This window comes from Macaca fascicularis, chromosome 8, assembly GCF_037993035.2.
Source record: "Macaca fascicularis isolate 582-1 chromosome 8, T2T-MFA8v1.1".
Classification (NCBI taxonomy): domain Eukaryota; kingdom Metazoa; phylum Chordata; class Mammalia; order Primates; family Cercopithecidae; genus Macaca; species Macaca fascicularis.
Genome location: NC_088382.1, coordinates 97,860,798 through 97,884,470, shown reverse-complemented (window position 1 = coordinate 97,884,470; position 23,673 = coordinate 97,860,798). Strand labels below are relative to the sequence as shown.

The 23,673-nt window shown below is 33.5% G+C and overlaps 1 protein-coding gene across 2 annotated transcripts in view; it reads left to right on the top strand.

Annotated features, from left to right (window-relative positions):
• The window catches only part of MMP16 (matrix metallopeptidase 16), a 358,463-nt gene that overhangs the window by 138,782 nt on the left and 196,008 nt on the right, over positions 1–23,673 (top strand). For both annotated transcript variants that reach the window (XM_073999069.1, XM_005563660.5), the window contains exons 3-4: positions 2,702–2,824; positions 21,337–21,641. In XM_073999069.1, the coding sequence (XP_073855170.1) occupies positions 2,702–2,824; positions 21,337–21,641 (428 nt within the window). The remainder of the gene's footprint in view (positions 1–2,701; positions 2,825–21,336; positions 21,642–23,673) is intronic.

Below are 23,673 nucleotides of genomic sequence, written 5' to 3'. Positions count from 1 at the left end.
ATGAGGCATCAGATAAATTGGTGAAAGTTTGGGGTAGGAATGTCATTATTTTCTTTGTATTACATATAACATTAGAGATGATGACAGGATATCTAGATGGAGGTGTGAGAGCACTTACCCCATTATATTGTACTTTTTAAATGATACGTGTCTTACCTGTGTGCTATGAGCTCAGTAAGGAAGGGGCTCTTTCTTTCTTCATCTTTTAATCCATACTTTCTTTTATATATGTTAGCATGTTGTAAAAGCTCAAAAATACTGTAGGATGAATAAATCAGGATGAGATGGGTAAATGAACAAATAGAACACAAGCAAACAACTATATGAAGTGGCAAAAGCCCAAAACTTAAATAAGGAATTCAGCAGAAATGTCTTTTAGCACAGGAACCTAATATTCCTCCCTAAAATATCTGTTTTTTGGGCCGGGCATTGTGGCTCACGCTTGTAATCCCAGCACTTTGGGAGGCTGAGGCAGGCAGATCACCTGAGCTTGGGAGTTTGAGACCAGCCTGGCCAACATGAAGAAACCCTGTCTCTACTAAAAATACAAAATTAGCCGGGTGTGGTGGCACATGCCTGTAATCCCAGCTACTCGGGAGGCTGAGGCAGGAGAATTACTTGAACCCGGGAGGTGGAGGTTGTGGTAAGCCAAGATCATGCCATTGCACTCCAGCCTGGGTGACAAGAGCAAAACTCGGACTCAAAAAAAAAAAAATCTGTTCTTTGGAAGATGCATACACTTCACAAATAAATCTTTTACTGACTCCAACAAAAGCATGACATCACTGCCTTCATTTTTCAATTTTATACATACTAAAGTAATTTTAGAGACTATACCCTTATTGAAAATACATTTTATTCTGGTAATAGTGAATTCTATTGTTTCAAATTTTACCCAGCTATCCATTTCGGGTTTTTTTTTTTTTTTTTTTTTTTTACAGATTGCTTACTTAAATGTTTTCCTTAGCTAAATGTGAATGTAAACATATCCCACATTAAGTAAATATATTCATATTTCATAATTACATATTGTTTGTTCTCCCGGGACTTTCAATGAGATAAGTACCTACCTTAGGAATATTATAATTTTTTGAGAATATAATTAATACCCACATATAAAAGCAACTTAAATCATCGTAGGCACACCATTAATACTTAATTGTTAGTTAAATCAGTATCTAGATATTTCTCCTATGCCAGGAGTTGTGCAAGATACTGAGAATACCAAAACCCCTTCTCTTGAGTGTTTTACAATGTAATGAAATATCTCTCAAATTCATTGTGTTTAGGAATACCCTGGAAGTGTTAGTTAAAACTGAGAGGCCTCTGATCTCACCTCCTGAGAGCTCAGTTCCGTAAAGCTGGATAGCCTCTTAGAATTTATCATTTACAAGATGTATTTTTTAATTCGAGGACTTAAAGGGGAAGAATGATTTTCGGAAGTAACTCTACACTGCATTTAAACTAGGATGGAATTTGTTAATTCTGGTAACTGCATGGTCTACATTACTGGGGTCAGAATAAGAAAGCAGAATCTTTTAATGTTTTCTGGAAACGTGCCATCTTTCTTAAGAAGTAAAAGTTATTATTTCACTGATGCAGAAAGTTATTTTGTTTGTAAAAGTGGATTATTTGATTTTGTTGCATAACATGTAAATTACTTTACATGTAAATTACTTAATGTTTAAATGACTTAGAGAGTCATCTCTATGATCACGCCTTTTGCGTTTAAAAACTATAGAAATTGTACTGCAAATACTCCAAAAATTGTTTTTCATTTTTACTTTCTGAACCATGTAGCACTATGAATTTTCTGCCTTACCTTTGTAGTTATTAAAATAAAGAGACTAATAAACAGTAAAGTCACTTTATAAAGCACTAAAGAAAAACTACCCCCCAAATCATGAAAATCTTTCTACTTAGATAAAATGCAAGAATAGATAGAAAATGTGACAGTGGTCCAGTGAGACTCTCTAGAAGAGAAATTAGACTATTTTATCTGTATATGTATTAAGATTAATAAATTAAAAGCAGCATTTCCTTTTCAAATTGAAATACATTAAACCTTAGTCTTGTGAGTGCAAAACCTCATATTCAGAAAAATATTTTTAAGCATTGAATTTGGTTATTTATCAAATATTCAAAGCAAGAGGCTGCTGCTTGGAAATGAAATAATGATCAAATGTAAAGAAGAAAAGGTAGAGAAATGAATATTTTATTTGAACAAACAGTTGACTGCTATGTAAATTAGAACAGAGTAGCATATATCCTCTTGAATCGTGGCATTTAAACTCAGGTAATAGATTAGAATAATCTTTGAATGTTAAAGGTGGAATACTCCTTAGTGGCATTTTATGAGTAACACTAGGAATTAAAGACTTGCCCGAGATTATATACCTTGTTAACAGCAAATTCTTAGAAGCTTTAGAGTACCTCTGTCTACAGTTAGCTCAAAATAAATCAGAGAGAAGAAAATTATCTACAGGATCTGAATAGTAAACTAGTGTTTCTTGATAATTCAGGAAAAACTATGCTATCTACTTAGATTCAAAGTGCAAGAAAATTCAGTGTTCCCTTTACTTTATAGTTTGCCATTTTCATCATCACTATCTCAGATTAACCTCTTAATTGATTTCCTTTTGAATTTAATGATTAGGGTTATTAGTAAATAACTGGAAAATACTGCTTTTTTTTTTCCCAGCTGGATGAAGAAGCCCCGATGCGGTGTACCTGACCAGACAAGAGGTAGCTCCAAATTTCATATTCGTCGAAAGCGATATGCATTGACAGGACAGAAGTGGCAGCACAAGCACATCACTTACAGGTATAAGAACTCATGATTAATCTCCCCTTTTCCCCATTTTTCATTACTATTTGTTTTGACACATAGTTTAGTATCTTCTGCACGTTGACTACATGTTAATATATAGGGGTATAATGTTAACATAAGAGACTTAAAACTGCTATTGAGAGGAGAGTAAATTGTTCATTAGATACCATGTAGACACTCTGAAACACTTGGGCTCTTTTGTAAACTATTCCAGCTTCTTGAATGAATGTCAATATTATGAGGGACTTTAGATGAATGTTCTAACATATTACATTCTTTGATAAATATTTATAATCTCTAAAGTAATCAAATAATAAAATATGTAAATAACTGCTATTTAAACAGAATGTTGAAATAATTAATCAGTGTTTAATATCAGTCTAACCATTCTGCTTTTTATCTTTTTCTTAATTGTGCAAGTGGTTTTGTCTTCAGTAACAAAGTATTTTCCAACCTAGAGTGACTATTGTTATTAATGAATTTTCACATTTATTCATTTTGTAATTGAACAACTGCTTATTGAGTCCCAGTATGAACAAAGAACAATGCTAAGGCCTGGAGATGTAACAACAAATAAAACATGAGGACCCTGTTTGTCCTCATGGAATTTACAGTCAAAAGAAGTTGAATAGTCATATAAATACGATGCTTGTTATAAAAAGAAAGGACAGCATGCAAGAGAAATGTAAACCAGGGTCGTCCAACCCATTCTAGAAAACCAGATGAGATTGGCCTAAAGAAATAGGTTTTCAACTAAGACCCATAGGAAAAGAAAGAACTTGTTAAACCAATGGGCAGGAGAAGAGGAAAGGTACTTTGGCGAGAGGGTGGAACGTCAGGAGTCATCTCTGTCAGATTATGTGACTAGAAATGATAATTTTAAAGTATTATTCTTCATGTAAATACCCTTTTGTATATGATTAAAGATAAAACAAAAGCCTCAATATATTAATTTTCTACTTATATAACTGGAACATGTCACTTGAACTTATTTTGGTTATTTTGGAGATACTTTTTTTTTTCTTTTTCTGAAACAGAGTCTCACTCCATCACCCAGGTTGGAGTGCAGTGGCATGATCTCAGCTCACTGCAACTTCCACTTCCCAGAATCAAGCAATTCTCCTACCTCAGCCTCCCAAGTAGCTGGGATTACAGGCCTGGACCACCATGCCCAGCTAACTTTTGTATTTTTTGTAGACACAGGATTCCCCCATGTTGGCCAGGCTGGTCTTGAAGTCCTGACCTCAAGTGATCTGCCCTCCTCAGCCTCCCAAAGTGCTGGGATACAGGTGTGACCTACCGTGCCTGGCCTGGGAACACTTTTCTGTCTTCTTTTATATTCTTATGCTGTCTTCTCACACAGCTCCTAGATTATTGTCTTATGCTCCTAGATTATTGTCTTATGCTACTTACTTTAATTATTTCTGCAGATAAGAAAAATCAAAGATGAAGCAGCTTTAGGCTAAGCCCATGAAGTTAATATTCACCATCATTTAAATTTGCTCACAAGATATTTTTATTTCACGTATTTGTTTTATCATCTCTACGATCTGTATTTCCAAAGCAGAGTTAAGAAAGTTAACTCTGCTAAGTTAAGAAACCAATAAGTTCATATGGAATATACAGTTATTTTCCCAATAACTGTAATGTATATGTCTCTTGTCTAATAACCCTTTTTCCATTAGTGGAATTAGTGGTTACAGTGCTTTCTGAGAGGAAAACATGGATTTTTTTTTTTTTTTTTTTTTTTTTTTTTTTTTTTTTGAGACAGGGCCTCACTCTGTCACTCAGGCCCTAGTGTAGTGGTGTGATCTTGGCTCACTACAAACTCTGCCTCCCAGGCTCGAGGGATCCTCCTGCCTTAGCCCACTGAGTAGTTGGGATTATTGGTGTGCACAACCATGCCCAGATAATTTTTGCTTTTTTTTTTTTTTTTTTTTCCAGAGATAGGGTTTTACCATGTTGCCCAGACTGGTCTTGAACTCCTGGGCTCAAGTGATCCTCCTGCATTGGCATTCCAAAGTGCAGAGATTACAGGAGTGAGCCACCACTCCCAGCCCATGGATACACCATGAAAAGCATTTGTAGATTTTGATGAAAAATGGTCACATGGCAGAATAGAAAGCCTAAAATATACTACCAATTAGGGTAAAACTTGGATGAGATATATTAGATTTTTAAAACTAAATATATATCTTAAAAACATTGTTAAGCTGAAATAAAAGGAAAAAACCTAAAAACCAAAAGTAGAGGGAAATTAGGAAATTTAGGAGGCATGTGAGCATGTAGGTCAAGTAGAGAGATGTTGAACTTCTGTCTTGGCAGTAACATAGAATATTAAATAAGAAACTTCATACGATTACCTTAATGGATACAGAAAAGTGGCCAAGGAAATTTACCATCCATTTTTGATAAGCAGGAATCAAAGCAAAAAAGTACATTTTGGGCCAGGCGCAGTAGCTCACACCTGTAATCTCAGCACTTTGGGAGGCTGAGGAGAGCAGATTACCTGAGCTTGGGAGTTTGAGACCATCCTGGCCAACATGGAGAAACCCTGTCTCTACTAAAAAAAAAAAAAAGAAAAGAAAAGAAAAAAAAAAAAAGCTGGATGTGGTGGTGCATGCCTGTAATCACAGCTACTCCAGAGACTGAGGCAGGAGAATCACTTGAACCCAGGAGGTGGAGGTTGCAGTGAGCCGAGATTGCGCCATTGTACACCAGCCTAGGCAACAAGAGTGAAACACCATCTCAAAAAAAAAAAAAAAAAAAAAAAAAAGAAGTACGTTTTGTTAAACAGAAAAATGGCCTCTATGAAAAATACTACACTTTTGTTATGTAGTTCACATACAAAATGTTGGTAAAATCTTTAAGAAGCAAAAACAGTATCTGCTACCTCTCCTCTATTCAGCAACATTGTAAAACTACTAATAGAGGTAAAGAAAGAAATGGAAGTAAAAGATACAAGATTTGAAAAGAAACAAACTATCATTAGTCTCAGTTTATATATATTTCTATATGGTAAACCCAGAAGAAATTCTGATGATTGTTTAGAAATAATTAACAAATATAGTCAGCCTAAAATTAGATTTTATTTTCAGAACAATTTTGCATTTACACAAAAACTGATAGTACAGAGGGTTCACAGAGTTACTGTGTACCCTCTCTTCCATCCTTTACATACTCCCCCAATATAAATGGTTTCTCCTATTATTAACATCTTGCATTAGCACAGTAGATTAGTTAAAATTGATGAGCCAGTACTGGTACATTATGACTACTTAAGTTCATAGTTCACACTATATTGTGTGGTTCTATAGGTTTTGACAAATGTATAATGTCATTTATCTACCAATATAATATCATACAGAATAGTTTTCCTTCCCTAAAATTTCAGTGTTTCACCTATTTACCCCTTCTGTCCTCTTCCCAAAACCCTGGCCAGCACTGGATTTTTTTTTTTTTTTTTTAATGTCTCTATCATTTTGCCTTTTCTAGAATGTCCATATAGTTGGAACTATAGAGAATGTAGCTTTTTCTCAGACTGGCCTCTTTCACTTGACAATAGGCTCTTAAGGTTCCTTCACATTTTTCGTGACTTGAAGCTCATTTTTTATTTCTGAACAATAATCCATTGTATAAATGTGCCATTGTATGTTTATTCATTCACCTATTGAAGTCATCTTGGTTGTTTCCAATTTGGGGAGATTATGAATAAGGCCAGTATACACATTTGTGTGCAGGTTTTTGTGTAGGCATAACTTTTCAACTCATTTGGATAAATACCAAGGAGTGTGATTGCTGATCATGTGAAAAGACTATGGTTTGCTTTGTAAGAAACTGTCAAACTGTCTTCTGACATGGTTATCCCATTTTGCATTATTACCAGCAGTAAATGAGAGATACTGTAGACCTACAAGCCCTACCCCCAGCATATGTTGTTGTCAGTGTATTCAGTTGTAGTTATTCTAAAAAGAGTTAGTGATATTTTATTCAGATAAAATAATTGAGATAAAACAATTATTATAAATCAATTGTTTATTAAGATAAGCAATTTTATTGATAAAGATTGCTTTAATTTGCAATTCCCTAATGACATTAGATACAACTTTTCATATGCTTATTTACCTACTGTCTCTGTATCTTCTTTGGCGAGGTGTCTGTTCAGATCTATCAATTTTTAATTGACTTGCTTGTTTTAAGTTTTTCTGTATATTGTGTATGTTAGTCTTTCATCAGTTCTGTTTTCAAATACTTTCTTCATATCTGTGGCTTGTCTTTTTATTCTCTTTAAAATGTCTTTTTAAGAGCAGAAGTGTAATTTTAATAATGTCCAACTTAGCATTTTTTTTTCCTTCTTGCATTGTGCTTTTGGTGTTGTATATTAAAAATCATCATTAAACCCAAAGTCCTTAGATTTTCTCCTATGTTATATTCTAGAAGTTTAGTAGTTTTATGTTTTGCATTTAAGGCTCTGATTTCTTTTGAATAAATGTTTGAGAGATGTATAAAGTCAGTGTCCAGATTCATTTCTTTTACTTGTGAATATCCAGTTGTTCTAACACCATTTGTTGAAAAGATCATTCTTTCTCCATTGTATTGCCTTTGCTCAGTTGACTCTATTTGTAGTGGTCAATTTCTGGGCACCTTCCTTTGTTCCTTTGATATATGTATTTGTTATTAATCCAATATCGTCCTATGTTGATTACTGTGACTTTGTAGTAAGTCTTACTAATAGGTAGTTTCTGTTGTCTGATTGTGTTTATTTTCTTAAGTATTCTGCTGGGTATTTGGAGTCTCTTGCCTTTCAATATAAACATTAGAGTTTGTTGATTCACACAAAATAACTTGCCATGAGTTTTGCATGCATTGTATCTATAGTTCATCTTGGAAATAACTGATAACAGTATATAGTCTTCTTATCCATGAACATGGATATCTTCCTATTTATTGAGATCTTTGACTTCTTTCATCAAAATTTTATACTTTTCCTCATATGCATATTTTGATAGATTTATTTCTAAGTATTTTACTTTTCTGGTGCTAAATTAAATGGTATTATGTTTTTCATATCAAATTTGAGTTGTTTGTTGTTAGCATATGGAAAAGCAATTGACTTTTGTATATTAACCTTGTATTCTGCAACTTTACTATAATTGCTTATTAGTCTAGGAGATTTTTTGTTATTGGTACTTTTCAATATAGGATATATCATCTGTAAACAAAGACAGTCATAAATATTTTTTTCTTCCTAATCTGCCTCTTTTCATTTATTTTTATTGTTGCATTACATTAGCTAGTGTTTCCCGTATGGTGTTGAATAGGAGTGGTAAGAACGGAACTCATTGGCTTTTCTGATCTTAGGAGAAATACAAATAGTTCTTCAACATCATGTGTGTTTTAAACTGTAGATTCTTTACCAGACGGTGTTCATCAGATAGAAGAAGTCCCCCTCTATTCTTAGTTTGCTAAAAGTATATATTGTGAACGGGTGTTGGATTTTGACAAATGCTTTTTCTGCATCTGCTGATATGATAATATGAATTTTCTTCTTTTGACTTTTGATGTGAAATATTACATTAATAGAATTTTCAAATCTTGAATCAGCCTTGCGTATCTGGGATAATTCTCAATTTGACATAATGTACAGTTCTTTGTATAGATTGTTCTATTTGATTTGCTGACATTTTTTAGGATTTTTACATCTGTGTTCATGAATGTTACTGATCCATAGTTTTTCTTTTTTTTATATATCTTTACCTGGTTTTGATATTAAATAGAGTGATATTGGAAGTCTCCAACTATAATAGTGCTCCATGCATTTTTTTCTTGCATTTCTATCAATTTTTGTAACATATATGTTCTTGCTATGTTGTTAGGCACTTGCACATTAAGTAATTCTAATATCTTCTTGAAAAATTGAGACCTTTATCATTATGTAATGACTCTTTATCCCCAATAATTTTCTTTTCTATGAACTCTGCTATATCTTAAATTAATGTGGCTAACCTAGTTTTTTTTAATGTGCGTAAAGATAATATATCTTTCCCTATATGTTTACTCTTAATTTACTCTTAATTTATCTGTGTCCTCATATTTAAGGCAGGTTTCTTGTGAGAAACATATGGTGGAACTTGCTTTCTGTTTTTGTTTCATTTTTTTTTTAATCTTTGCTATTTTTATTGGCATATTTAGTATTGACCTTTTTTTTTTTTTTTTTTTTTTTTTTTTTTTTTTTTTTGAGATGGAGTTTCACTCTTGTTGCCCAGGCTGGAGTGAAATGGCGCAATCTCAGCTCGCTGCAACCTCTGCCTCCCAGGTTCAAGCGATTCTCCTGCCTCAGCCTCCCGAGTAGCTGGGATTACAGGCATATGCCATCACGCCAGGCTAATTTTGTATATTTAGTAGAGATGGGGTTTCTTCATGTTGGTCAGGCTGGTCTCAAACTCCCAACCTCAGGTGATCCGCCCGCCTCGGCCTCCCAAAGTGCTGGGATTACAGATGTGAGCCACCGTGCCCATCCTAGTATTCACATTTAAAGTGACTATTGATGCAGTTGGATTAATACCTACAACGTTTGTAACTATTTGCTGTTGTTATTGGTTTTTTATATTTGTTTTTGTCTTCCCCTCTTTCAGTGCCTTCTCTGGTTTTAATTGACCATCTTACATGTTTTCATTTTCTCTTAGCCTGTCAATTGTGCTCCTTTTTACAGTTATTTTTAAGTGGTGGCCTTGGGGCTTGCAATATATATGTGCAAGTAATCAAAGTCTACTTTCACATAACATTATACTACTTCACAGGTATTACAGGTATCTCATAACAGAGTTTCTAATTTAATTCTTCTGTCCCTTAGAACATTCTCATTATTCATTTTATTTATCCATGTGCTATGATAACCCAATACATTATTTCTATTATTATTTTGAAGAGTTATTGTTAGATCAATTAAAACTAAGAATAATAAAATACTTTATTTTACTTTCATTTATTCCTTCCCTAATGATCTTTCTTTTTTAAAGAGATACGCATTTCTGATGAACATCATTTTTCTTCTTTCTGAAGAACTTCTCTTACCTTTTTTTTTTTTTTTTTTTTTTGTAAGGCAATTCTGTGGACAACAAGTGTTTTTAGTTTTTATTTGTCTGAGAAAGTCATTTTTCCACTTCACTTTTAAATGGTAGTTTCACTGGATACAGAGTTCTAGGTTGGTGATTTTATTATTTAAACACTGAATATTTCAAGCCCCTTTCTTTTTGCTTGCATGGCTCTTGAAGAGGGGTTTAATAGAATTGGTATCTTTGTTCCTCTACAGATAAGGTATTTTACCCCCGTCTGACTTTTTCTACAGTTTTCTTTTTGTCTTTTGTTTTCTGCTTTGAATATGATATGCTTAGGTATAGTTTTTTTTATATTTATTCTGTTTCATGTTCTCAGAGTTTCCCAGATCTATGATTTGGTTTCTGCTATTAATTTTGGTATATCCTCAACCATTATTACTTAAATTTCTTTCTCTCTTCTCCTAGTATTTTCATTGTGTGTATTTTCTCTCTAGTTCTTAGATATTCTGTTCTCTTTTTCATTCTCTTTTTTTGCTTCTTCAATGCATTTACTAAAAACCTACAGCTAATATTATACTCTGAGATAGAGATTAGATACAATATATTGTCCTATCTCCGCTCTCTCTTTAATTCAAAGTGAAATATCCAGTAACACCCAGAAATATTGAACAAAGGAAAGGGCAACATATAAAAATAATAATATACATGAGGTTATACTCCACAATAAACTTTACATGCTTACAAATTGACACAAATTCTTCATTAGGTAAGAATAGAAAATAAACTTCTTACAGTAAAAAAAGAGAAATTTTTCCCACAAGAATAAAAGTTGGAATATATGAAATAGGTGAGGATATGCAGGACTTGCCACATATGGTAAGAAAAATTTTAACAATAAACAGACTCAATTTTCAATGATCTATTAATCACATAAGAATTAAACAACTATATAAAAATTAAATCTATCTATTAGACATTCATGTCAGTTCATTTTTCAATTTGGGATGTTTCTTTTGACATATCTTACAGCGCACTGATTATTTCCTTTGCCATGTTTAATCTAATACCAGCTTATCAAAGGCATTCTTAATTTCTGTTTGGATTCTTCTCTAGAGCTCCCATCTTTCTGGTTATATTATCCATGTGTTTTCTTTATGTTGTCTACATTTTTCATTAGAACCCTTAGCCTATTGATCAGTAATTATGCATTCTCATTCTGAAACTTCCAAAATGTTGGCCATATCTGAGTCTGGTTCTGTTGCTTGCTTTATCTCTTCAGCCTGTTTTCTCTTCCTTTTTGCAAAGCAAGCAATAGAATTGCTTGTAATTTTCTGTTGCAAGTGGGAAGGTATTGGGTAATAGGAAATGAGGTAATAATCCTTTGATGTGAGCTTTTATGTTTATCTAGTTAGGGGTTGGGTTGTATTTAACCTTGGCTGTAGCTGAATTTCTTCTAGCATTCTTTTTACTTTGTCTCCTCCTGTCTTTAAATATCTCTAGAAATTCCTCCTTAAATAGATAACCGTGTCTTTAAACTACCTCATTTGTAATCCACTGTTAATATAGTGGAGCCCTGTTGGTTTGGTATAAGATATTGTACAGAGGAAGCATCTGTAATCCTGTGATTAAGTCCTTTTTAGTGAGTCTGAGTATCTGAGCTGTGACCTTCTGACAAGTCTATTAGGCTTTTTGTTTTTCTTCATTTATGTAGTATATGAAGGCAAAAGGAGGTTGAGCTGTCTAATTATCTTTAACCTAGATCAGATAATGCTTTGATAAAATAGTTTTCTTTTAACACTGGCCTTTATTATGGAGAATAGAATACTCTTGGCATATTTCAAAATTGTTGCTTTTTTCCTCCCCATGCTGGAGGAAGGAGAGGATCTTTCTCAGATCTTCACTGTAAGAACTTGATGAGGGTCCTGGGGGTCAAACATGTAAAGTGTAGAGCTCTCTCCCCGCCCTCCACCCCTAAGGCTGAGACGTTGAGGGTTTTTCCTTCTCTTGGCTTCAGAACTTTTCCTCTTGATAAACCATGAGTCTCTGTATTTGCTCCTCTCTCCACTTTTGGGGCAGAATTTTGCCCTATGACCTTATTTTTTTGATGGAATGAAGAAGAGTTATTTCAATTTATTCGGTTTTATTTCTTGTGAGGTTTGAAGTGATAACTTCCAAACATTTTATATATCGAAGCAGAGACTGCAAGACTGTAACGGTCTTTTTAATAAAAACCAACATACGAAATATATACACACATGTGCCCACATTAAAAAGCAGTCCAAGTGTATAACCTTTACAAAGGCACTATTTAAAATAGACACAAAAATATAAGAGCAAAGAATAAATCTATAAAATGATGTATAAACCTTTTATGGAGAAAATTATGAATTTTTATTGAAGGACGTAACAGAAGATGAACAATAAATGAAGAGATATATTTTGCTCTCAGTAGAAAGACTTAATATAATGAAAGTTTGACTTTTCCACAAATTCAATGGAATTCCAACAAAAATCCCAGTAAGCTATTGTTTGTATAATTTAACACACTGAATCAAACATCTCTGAGGAACAGTGAAGGCCAAGGAGGACATCAAAATGTTCCCACCACTGGATATGAAGACTTACTTTAAAACAATACTAATTAAGGCAGTTTTGGGCATTAGCACAAAGATAGATTAATAGGCCAGTAGTACAGATGATAGATCAAGGAAACAGATCCTTGTATATATATAAAAAAAATTGATTTATGCCAAAGTAGGCTTTATAGATCAATTGGAAAAGGATTCACTATTTCGTCTATAAAATTTTTCTGTGATAATTGATTATGTATATGAGAAACAATGAAAGTGAGTTCATACCTACCCCATACCATACAAAAACAATCAATAAGTAGTAATGGAACTAAAATGTATAATCAACTATAGAACTGTACACCTTAGACAGCTCCATATATTGATACACTATCTTCATTTCAGATAGTGTCCTTTTTGACCTGATTTCCAAACTGTTGGCAGTGCACCCTATTTAGTATCTGTGAATCCTTATACTCACTACACTTTTTTTTTAAATGAAAGAAAGGAAGGAAGGAAGGGAGGGAGGGAGGATTAAGAACTATTATATTCAGAACTGGTTATAATTTCACTCATGCTGTGTTCCTGTCCTGACAATGGCCTCAGCTGGTTTTAAGCATACAAGTAATTAGGTGTTTGTGTGTATAAACTTTCAGGTCATTGATAAACACAGCATCGGTTAAGAGTCTGTTTTATAGCAGGAAAAACCTGGGTTTGAATGCTCTCTGTGTCACTTATAACCTGTAAAACCTGCAAGTTACTTAGATCCACTAAATCTTAGTGTCCCAGCGTGCAAAGTGAATATTGTAACAATACTACCTCTATTCGTCCATTTTCATACTGCTATGAAGAAATACCCAAGATGGGTAATTTATAAAGAAAAAACGGTTTAATGGACTCACAGTTCCACATGGCTGGGGAGGCCTCACAATCATAGCAGAAGGCCAAGGAGGAACAAAGGTACAACTTACATGGCAGCAGACAAGAGAGCTTGTCCTCTTTATAAAATAATGATCCTTTATAAAACCATCTGATCTCGTGAGACATATTCACTATCACAAGAACATCACAGGAAAACCTGCCCCCATGATTGAATGACCTCCCACCGAGTCCCTCCCAGGACACATAGGGATTATGGGAACTGCAATTCAAGATGAGATTTGGGTAGGGACACAGCCAAACCATATCACTACCTCACCAAGTTTAGGGAAAATTAAGTAAGATAATGAGAAAAATAATAAAAGTAGCATAATGCTTGAAGTATAGTTAGTGTTTAATATATACCAATTATTATCTTTACTTCTTTTAATTTACCAGACAAATTGCAGAAATTGGTTGAGAGTGCTCTGACAAGACAAGACTATGGAGAGTTAGAAATGAGAGCTAAGTATATTGCACTTTAAAGTTAATGTATATAAGGTGTTAAGAAATTGTCTAGTGTATAGAAAGCATTATGCAATCATTTGCTATTCTTTTTTTCGAACAGTATTTAGAAAAAATAAATTAATAAGTAAAATCTGACATTTAAGCTCAAAAATTAATTGTTCATGGAAAGGGTAGCTGAACTGTACCCTGACAATATGCAGACAGGAGGTGGTGTGAGAGTGGTGGAATCTAAGTTTTATTTGATAGCAAACTCATTATAAACCAACAGTATAATGTGATCCAGAAAAAGTTAAAATGACCAGATTACTTTGATATACAAACCAGTGGTGATACTAATTTTTCTCTTTGGGTTTTTTGGCCAAGCTTTACCCAATATACAGTTTTCTCTTCTGGCTACCACATGTTTGGCTGCTTCCTGGAAAATTAATGTACTCCTCTCAGAAAGCAGTCAAAGCTGGGCATGGTGGCTCATGCCTGTAATCCCAGAACTTTGAGAGGCCGAGGCGGGCATATCACCTGATGTCAGGAGTTCGAGACCAGCCTGACCAACATGGTGAAACCCCATCTCTACTAAAAATAAAAAATTAACTGGGCATGGTGGCGCATGTGTGTAATCCCTGCTACTCAGGAGGCTGAGGCAGGAGACTTGCTTGAACCCGGAAGGCAGAGGTTGCAGTGAGTGGAGGTCATGCCACTACACTCCAGCCTGGGCAACAGAGCGAGACTCCATCTCAATAAACAAAAAACAATGATCAAAATTTAAGGGAACTGTAAATCAGTCTGCATGTGGAATAAAGCTAAGCGTTCTCAGCATCGTGGCGAGTGTATTTAAGGGGGAAATTTCTAGTTATTCTCAAATTGTTAAAGACTTTCAGAAAAACCTAATATTTTAAATAATTGGAAAATTAAATCATACATCATATGAGTTATCTTCATTTTTGGAAGTATTTTAACCAAAAATTTATTCACTTAGGTTAAATTAGAGACTGTGTATGCGTTTATGTAATGGTTGGAAAGTTGGTTGTTGAAATAATTCGTTAATTCCAAACAGGTTTTGGTTAAACTTTTTTTCATGACAATGATAGAAGCTTCTGAGTAACATAACTTTTATCAAATAGATCTGTATTACCCAATTGTTGAATATTAATAAAATGGACTTAGAATAAGTTCTTTTTCTCTTAGAAATCTAAATTCCAAAATGTTATTTTGTGTGACAACGGCCAATGGGACAGGTACCTAAATTGTGAGATGAATATAAGTATTTATAATATATTAATTAATATAATAGTGCTATATTGATTAGTTTTTATTTTTCCAGTATATTAATCCTTTAGCTCCTCTTGTTTTTAAGTGAATGACTCTGTTACAACTGAGGACACACACTGGAAGTTATTTTACTTTAATATACAGAGCAAAGAGGTTGCTAAGGAATTTTTTTAAAAATGCCTCCCCAGAAACATTTTTCATTATTCTCTCTAAACCCAAAGAGTTCACTGAACTTGATGATCCTGTTGAGTTCAAAGAGAACTCAACTTGTGTATCCAGAGAATACATAACAGACTGAAAAAGCAGAACCCACTTAAACAACACCCAATGTAATGTGTACTTAATTAACTCTGCCCTGCATAGAAAGCCAGCATCTTGGGAAATAGCCAAATATTTAACGTAAGGCAAGGTTTCCTGGAGGGACTCCATATTCACTTTCTATTTTGTGACCATTTCTCATACTTAAGAAAAAAGTTGTGAAACTCCATTAGTTATACAAACATAATATGAATAAAAGTAAATTGGTCTATTTTATTTTCTCTGGATAGAATATTACAGCACATTCAGGATATGTTAGTAATTTAACTATACTCTACTGTGTTTATTCTCTTTTATTCTTAGCAATTGTCTGCATTCCCTGTTATAGTAAATTCTATTTAACTGATAATCACTTACATAAAATATTAGTATGCCTTTCCAAACAACTAATTTTTGTCTATTTAATTGAGTAAAGGGGATTTAACCCTGTTTATATAAAAATATTTTGACATTATATTATGAGATATTTGTAACCCAACTAGATGCCACAGTATTTAGGATTTTTTTTTCTAATATTAGGGATCAAACAATACTTTAAAAAGATTTATTACTGTATCAAAAACTTTAAAGAGGGCCGGCACTGGTGCTCACAACTATAATCTCAGCACTTTGGGAGGCCGAGGTGAGTGAATCACTTGAGCCTAGGAATTCAAGACCATCTGGGCAACATGGCAAAACCCTGTCTCTACAAAAAGTATAAAAATTAGCCAGGCGTGGTGGTGCACAACTGTAGTCCCAGCTACTCAGGAGGCTGAGACAGAAAGATTATCTAAGCCCAGGGAGATAGGGGATGTAGTGAGCTATGCCACTGCACTCCAGCCTGGGTGATAGAGTGAGACCATGTCTTATCCACAACAACAACAAAAAAAACCTTTAAAGAGTTGTAACCATTCTTAATATGTAGAATTGTTATGAAATGAAATTGTTTTGATCTAATGATAAGACATCAATTTCATTTCCAAATCTAAATACTGTTTCACATTTTTTATTTTTATTATATTATTTTACTTCATTTTTCTCAACTCTTTTGTACTTATAAATAAAGACACTTGTTTTGTTATGTAAGACTGTGTAAGACATGGGCATTAAAGATAAAATTTAACAATTTTTAGATTAAAATTCCAAAATTTACCAAGTTGGAAGTTTGAAAGAATCAGTGAAATAGTATAATAAAATGCCACATATACTTCAAAAAATGAAATCTATCATCTGTTAAAATAAGAAGTAAACTCACTTTACTGTTTTCACAAAAAGAAAGGGCCAGTAAAAATATTTTAAAATTAAATTAGCTTTATTAAGTTTTTCAGACTTTTACTCATTTTAAGTCAATGTCTTTTATTCTGCAAATATATTTAATCATTTCTGCATTTTTATTAGAATTGTTAGTAGCAATCTTGTTACCTCATGATCACTCTGTGACCTTTGTGAGTTCATTTATGAATACATACAAAATACATCTCTCAATGGCATAAAAGTTTCTAAACTCTTGTGTTTGTTTGCACCTAGTTCAGAACTCTCGCTCTCACTTTGAAGCATACTTGTATATCTTGTATTTATTTATTTTTTTACTGCATAAAATGTGTTGTCAGAGGTCATTAAATTACCACTACATTGTATGTGTTATAAAAAGTTAGTAATTTTAATCATCTAAATTGGAAATTTTAACTATAATTTTTTCTGAACTTTCATAAAAAAACAATTAGGTGTTACTATTTTTACATTATTTATACTGCTAATTCAACATAACCAAATCATTAAGAACACAATTAAAAATGCATCATATGGCCGGGCACGGTGGCACACACCTGTAATCCCAGCACTTTGGAGGCCAAGGCGACCTGAGGTCAGGAGTTCGAGACCAGCCTGGCCAAAGTAGTGAAACCTCATCTCTACAAAAAACACAAAAATTCACTGCCTGTAATGGTGGGCATCTGTAATCTCAGCTACTCGGGAGGCTGAGGCAGGAGAATTGTTTGAACCCAGAAGGTGGAGGTTGCACTGAGACGAGATAGTGCCACTGTATTCCAGCCTGTGTGACAGAATGAGACTCCATCTCAAAAAAAAAAAAAAAAAATGCACATACCATTGAAATTCATCATATATATTTAAATAAGAGCAATAAGTATTTTTCTTCCTAAAGTAATGTTGAATTTTCCATCTTTGTTTAATTCAAGTAAGACCACTGAGTACTCATTTCCATTTTGAACAGTCATTTTAACTTTACATATCAAAGCCTATTAAAATGAAATAATATCTATAATTATGTTTATTCCTATTTTTTAATTTAGAATTTTAAATTTATTTTAACCAGCTATCGTTTTTCTTCCATACTATCCAAAATCCACAATTAAGTGGGCCTCCAGAAGATAAATAAAGCAGTGTCAGTTTCTAACTATTTATTCTGATTTATTATTGAAAATACACCTTCCTTTCAGCTCACATTTTTCAACCATAATGATCCTTTTTATCTCCACCCTTCATGTGTGAAACTGGGCACTGACTTCCCGGATTCAACCTGGGCTCAGTGTCATCAGCATCTATAACCTTTTTATCTCTTTTTTGTAATCTTTTAATTTATGTTCAGGGGTACATGTGCAGGTTTGTTATGGAGGTAAACTCATGTCATGAGGATTTGGTGTACAGATACCTTGTATTTATTAATGACAATCATATATAATGTCGTTAAGCATATCTGGAAGCTAATCAGTACATAGCTTTGAAAAACACAGTGATGTGTTCTCAAATCCAAATAGTACTCCACATTTATTATTTTTATTATATATTTTGCTTCATTTTTCTCAAAACTATTATGTACTTACAAGCAAATAATACTAACATGATTTATTTCTCTATTATAAGATTATTCTTTATTTGAAATCACAATCAATTTCTCCATTACATATCAAATCCGTCACCAATCCCCATGAACAATTCTCTCAGAACACATACTGAAACTAATTCTTCATATCTCCATGGCTATCACACAAGTCCTGGCTTCTCTCTTCTCTTATGTGAACTTCTGAAATGTTTTTTTACTCCCATTTTTGTCCCCTCATCCATTTTTCCATCAGACACAGTGATCGTCATTGCTCCAACTCACTGAGCAGTCCAGTCCTTTGAACTGGCCATCTTTGTTTGGCCTTCTCAGCATTCCCCCGGCTGGAAACTCAGTGCTAGGCGTCTTTAGCTCCTTCTGCCATTGAAATCCTGTTTGTCATTTCCTCACCCCCTCACCATATGAAATTATCTTTTTGTTCTGTTTATTATTTATCTCTTATAACTAGAATATATAAGCACTGTGGGAGCAGAGTCTTGTCCACAGCTGTATCTCTGGCACCTGGAACAGTGCCAATTATGTAGTAAGTTCTTTCAATAATGTGTCATAGGAATATCAGCCCACTAATGAGGGACTTCTGAAATCCCATAGGGTGCATAGAAAATAAAAGACTACTAGGAAAATTAATTTAGACAAAATTCAGTGTTACATTACCTTGCATGTTTCTTTAGCCATTAGACAGGAAATTTAGAGACTAGCAAGGTAGACAAATGTCTGTGCTATCTCAGTGCAGATGTTTATTCTTCCTCAAAATATAGTTTTTAGCACCATGTTGAATATACCGTAGAGTTAAAACAAACTAACAAAACAATAGCAACAAAATATTGCACAGCCTTCTCCCTGAGTAGGCATGTCCATCCTTTGGCTCAGATCCAAAAAAGAAAATGCTGTCTTCCTCAGCTCTTCTTTTTTTCCTCATAGCCTATGTCTAATCCATCAGTGTATCTTGGGAGACATATTCTCAAAATATATCCAAAATACAACCACTTCTCAGAATCTCTGCTGGTACCAACCTGGTCCAAAGCACCATCATCTCTCACCTGGATTTTTGCAATAGTTCCTGATGTGTCTCCCTGCCTCAACTCCTGCACCATATCACTATATTTTCAACATAATAGCTCAAGTCATTTATTAAATCATAAGTCAAATGTCATGTCTGTTCATGATGCTCCAGTTTTTCCCTTCTCAGAGCAAAAGCCAGACTCTTTAGAGTGGCCTACGGGGACCTACCTTATTTGGTCTCCTTCTGACTTACTGACCTCATATCCTGACACTTACTCTCTCTCTGTGACCAAACTATACCAGCTGCCTTGCTGTTCTTTGAACCTGCCAAGAATATCTTCACTTCAACGCCTTTCACTTGCCATTTCTTCTTCCTTGCCTGCACTGTTTCCACTTGGTTTGCTATCTTATTTCCTTTATGTAATGAATAACATTTACCACCAAATAATCAATGTAAATATAATCTGGATATTTGTTAGAAAATAGTGATAAATGTATCTTAAATGTGTGGTCCAACATATAATTTAAGGCAATAGATTTTTACCCAAATGTTTGGATTGAAACCCAGCTCTGCCACTTAGAGGTTTTTCTCTAAATTCTTATAAATCCCCACTGTGCTTTTGGTAAAATAGGTATAAATACCCATCTCATTGAGTTACTCAGGAGATTAAATTAGATAATGTGAAGTGCTTTTCTAGCTCATAGTAAATGATTCATTAATACTATTTTTAGTTTACATAATTCCTGCCCAATATTTATAATTGTATTGACATAGAATCAGGTTAAAAATATAATGTGCATATTATTTTTCCACTGGAAAGTTAATCCTACAAGTTTTTCCATGCTGATTAAAAAGTCTTAAAATGGGAAAATAATTTTGAATCCTATTTATATAATGGCATGCATTACCGATGCCATGATTTAGCCATACTTCATCATTTTAAATTGTTTCACTTTCGGTTCTCTTTTATGATTGCATTTCAATATATATTCACCTGGATATGGTATCCCCTTTTTTGTAATAAAATAGTTTAATTATCAGTTGGGCATGGTGATTACTCCTATATCCCAGCTGCTTGAAAGGCTAAGGTGGGAGGATTGCTTGAGTGAAAGAGTTCAAGGCCAGCCAGGGCAACACAATCAGATCCATCTCTAAAAAAGAAAAAAGAGTCAAAAAAATTTCATTAGTGTAAGTTCATAGATGTAACATTATTGGTTGAAGTGATCTGAAACTTATTTATGACTCCTCTGAAATTTACCCATTTTTTTCACATGCATGGTTTGAATTTATAGTGCTATAACATAAAAAATACACATACTAGTTCCATTTTTGTTGTTTAGGAAAAAAACTGAGAAAAAATAAACATCTGATTTAGTGCTAAATGAATCAAGGACAATATTTATAGTGATTTAATCCATTTGTTATTAGCATTAGGACAAACTAAAGTACATGATGTCCAAGTTACTTCTTTAAATTCATGTAATTGTTTAACCTTTGTATTAAGTAGCTGTTTATTCACAATACATTTTTAACTAGAACAAATTAATAAGAAACAATAGAACATCATAAATTGTAGTTATTTGATCATTTCTTTAAAAAATTAAGAAATAATCATGTATCTGCTCAATTACTATTTACAGATCAAGAAGAGCATAAAGACATTGTTTGAAATTGATGTGTGTAAATATAATGGTGTGCCTCTAAAAATTAGAAAAAAATGAAATTTTTATTTCATCTGAAAACTGTTGTGCCTCTTTGATCATTTGGCAAATCTGCCTTTCTCTTTCTTATCCAGAAGGTAAAGTAACTGATTGATCCAGGTACCCTACTGTTAACCATTCTACAGAGATCTTCTCATTTAAAACTTTGATACATGAATACTATCCTGAAGAAAATTAAATGATTGCAAAGTAGTGAAATCTAACAATAGAGACAAGAGGAATGAGTATGTGTTATTTCTATTTAATATGACTATTTTCTCTAATATTTTACTTAACTGAATCGATCAAAACTTGTAATAAATTAACTTACACATAACAATACTGATTATTATATTTTCTAACTTTCAGTATAAAGAACGTAACTCCAAAAGTAGGAGACCCTGAGACTCGTAAAGCTATTCGCCGTGCCTTTGATGTGTGGCAGAATGTAACTCCTCTGACATTTGAAGAAGTTCCCTACAGTGAATTAGAAAATGGCAAACGTGATGTGGATATAACCATTATTTTTGCATCTGGTTTCCATGGGGACAGTTCTCCCTTTGATGGAGAGGGAGGATTTTTAGCACATGCCTACTTCCCTGGACCAGGAATTGGAGGAGATACTCATTTTGACTCAGATGAGCCATGGACACTAGGAAATCCTAATCATGATGGTGAGTACATGTTTGTTTTGCAGTGTAAATACTTCTATTATTATTTCAGAATACCCAAGAGATTTAACAATTTACAAACTTAAGGTATAGATCCTAAATTTACTTTTAAAATTACAAAGCAATATGTAAGCATACTTTTATGGCATATTAGGATAAGAATTTGTGTAGGTCATTAGATAATATAGTTATATATGTGTTCTTTTGATTAAAGATTAGAACCTTACACTATCTATAAATACTCTAAAGTAAGTTTTATCTTCTTCACAATGTGATTCCTTAAAAGATTTTATAGTCAGTATTTAAGTCATGAAATACATATTAAGAAAATTCTGCTGTTTTTTACACCTTGTCCCAGTGTTTCTACTTGAAATTTAATCCTGATTAGCATCCGTAGTCTGGCTTCTACTATATCTTTTCTACATTATTTTCTCTTCCTTTTTTTTTTTTTTTTTTTTTTTTTGAGGTGAAGTTTTGCTGTTGTCGCCCAGGCTGGAGTGCAGTGTTGCAATCTCAGCTCACTGCAACCTACACCTCCTGGGTTCAAGTGATTCTCCTGCCTCAGCCTCCCGAGTAGCTGGGATTACAGTTGCCTGGCACCACACTCAGCTAATTTTTGTATTTTTAGTAGAGGCGGGGCTTCACCATGTTGGTCAGGCTGGTCTCTAACTCCTGACCTCAGGTGATCCACCCACCTCCACCTCCCAAGGTGCTGGGATTACAGACATGAGCCACCACACCCAGCCTAGTTTCTATTCTATTATTACCTTTCTAGTCTATAATTTTTGCAGGCCAGGCGCAGTGGCTCAACCTGTAATCCCAACACTTTGAGAGGCCAAGATGGGAGGATCCCTTGAGCCCAGGAGTTCGATATCAGCCTGGGTCTGCTTTTTAAACAAACTCCTTCTGTTTTTTTAAAAAAATTAACATTAAGAAAAAAAAATATACACACACACACACACACACACACACGTTATTTTTTGCTCCTTCTCTTTTGTCTATCATCCATTTCATTGGTCTCCCAATCTGATGGGACTATATAATTTATTATATTTTCATTACATCTTAATTTTTACCAAAGATCATTTTTTGCAACTGTATGCCAACATATCTATCAGTTTTCTAAGCTTACAATTATTCTGATATGCAAAAATAATGTAAAACTCAGAAACTTCAATACCTTTTAGCTACTTAATATGAGAGTAGTTACTTAATATAAAAGGCATGTGTTTCTTCCTAGTCAACAATGCATATTTCAATTCTGTGTTTTAAAAAATTTGCAGTTATAGGATCATAGAATAAGATTTCTATATAGCCATATCACCAGTTTTTATTGTGAAGACTTATTTTTCTTCTGATTGTAGAATGTTATTTAACTATAAGTGTACATTTATTTAATGACAACTAATCACGTAATAAAACTCTTAATTTCACCTTGATGAGTTAACCTTAGTCATGACATTAAGCTTTGTTTGTTCATAAGAGGGTTCAGTTACCTGAATTAGTGTAATTAATAGCCTTGCAGTTTTAGGATACCAAGGGTTCTGTCATGTTTTGGATAGGAAAAATTAGGTTGAGTTAAATTTCAAATAACATCAATTTCAAAGAAAAAATATAATAAATAACTGTTGATGTTTTCCAAAATAAAGTGTATAGTAGTAAGATGATTTTTTTCAAATGGTTATTAATAGTTGTATGTGCTGTAATATTAAATTATTATTACATTTTTAAGAACAGATTTGAAGACTAGTGGAGATTTTAGTATAATAGAATGAAAAGCCAAAAACTTTGGAGGCCAATAGACGTATGTTTACGTGCTGGCTAATTATTCAAAAATGTGTAGATTTGTTTTTACCATGCAGTTTATATTGCAGGCCTGTAAGCATTATAAGTAGAAGTGCTTTTTATGCAGGCATGTTTAACCTACTGTATACCTGAGCATCTAATAATAAAATATCTGGAACATGGTAGTTGGGGCATACCAGTTTGACACATAAATCATTTAAAATAAAACATGTTTGTTTTGTTTTGTTTT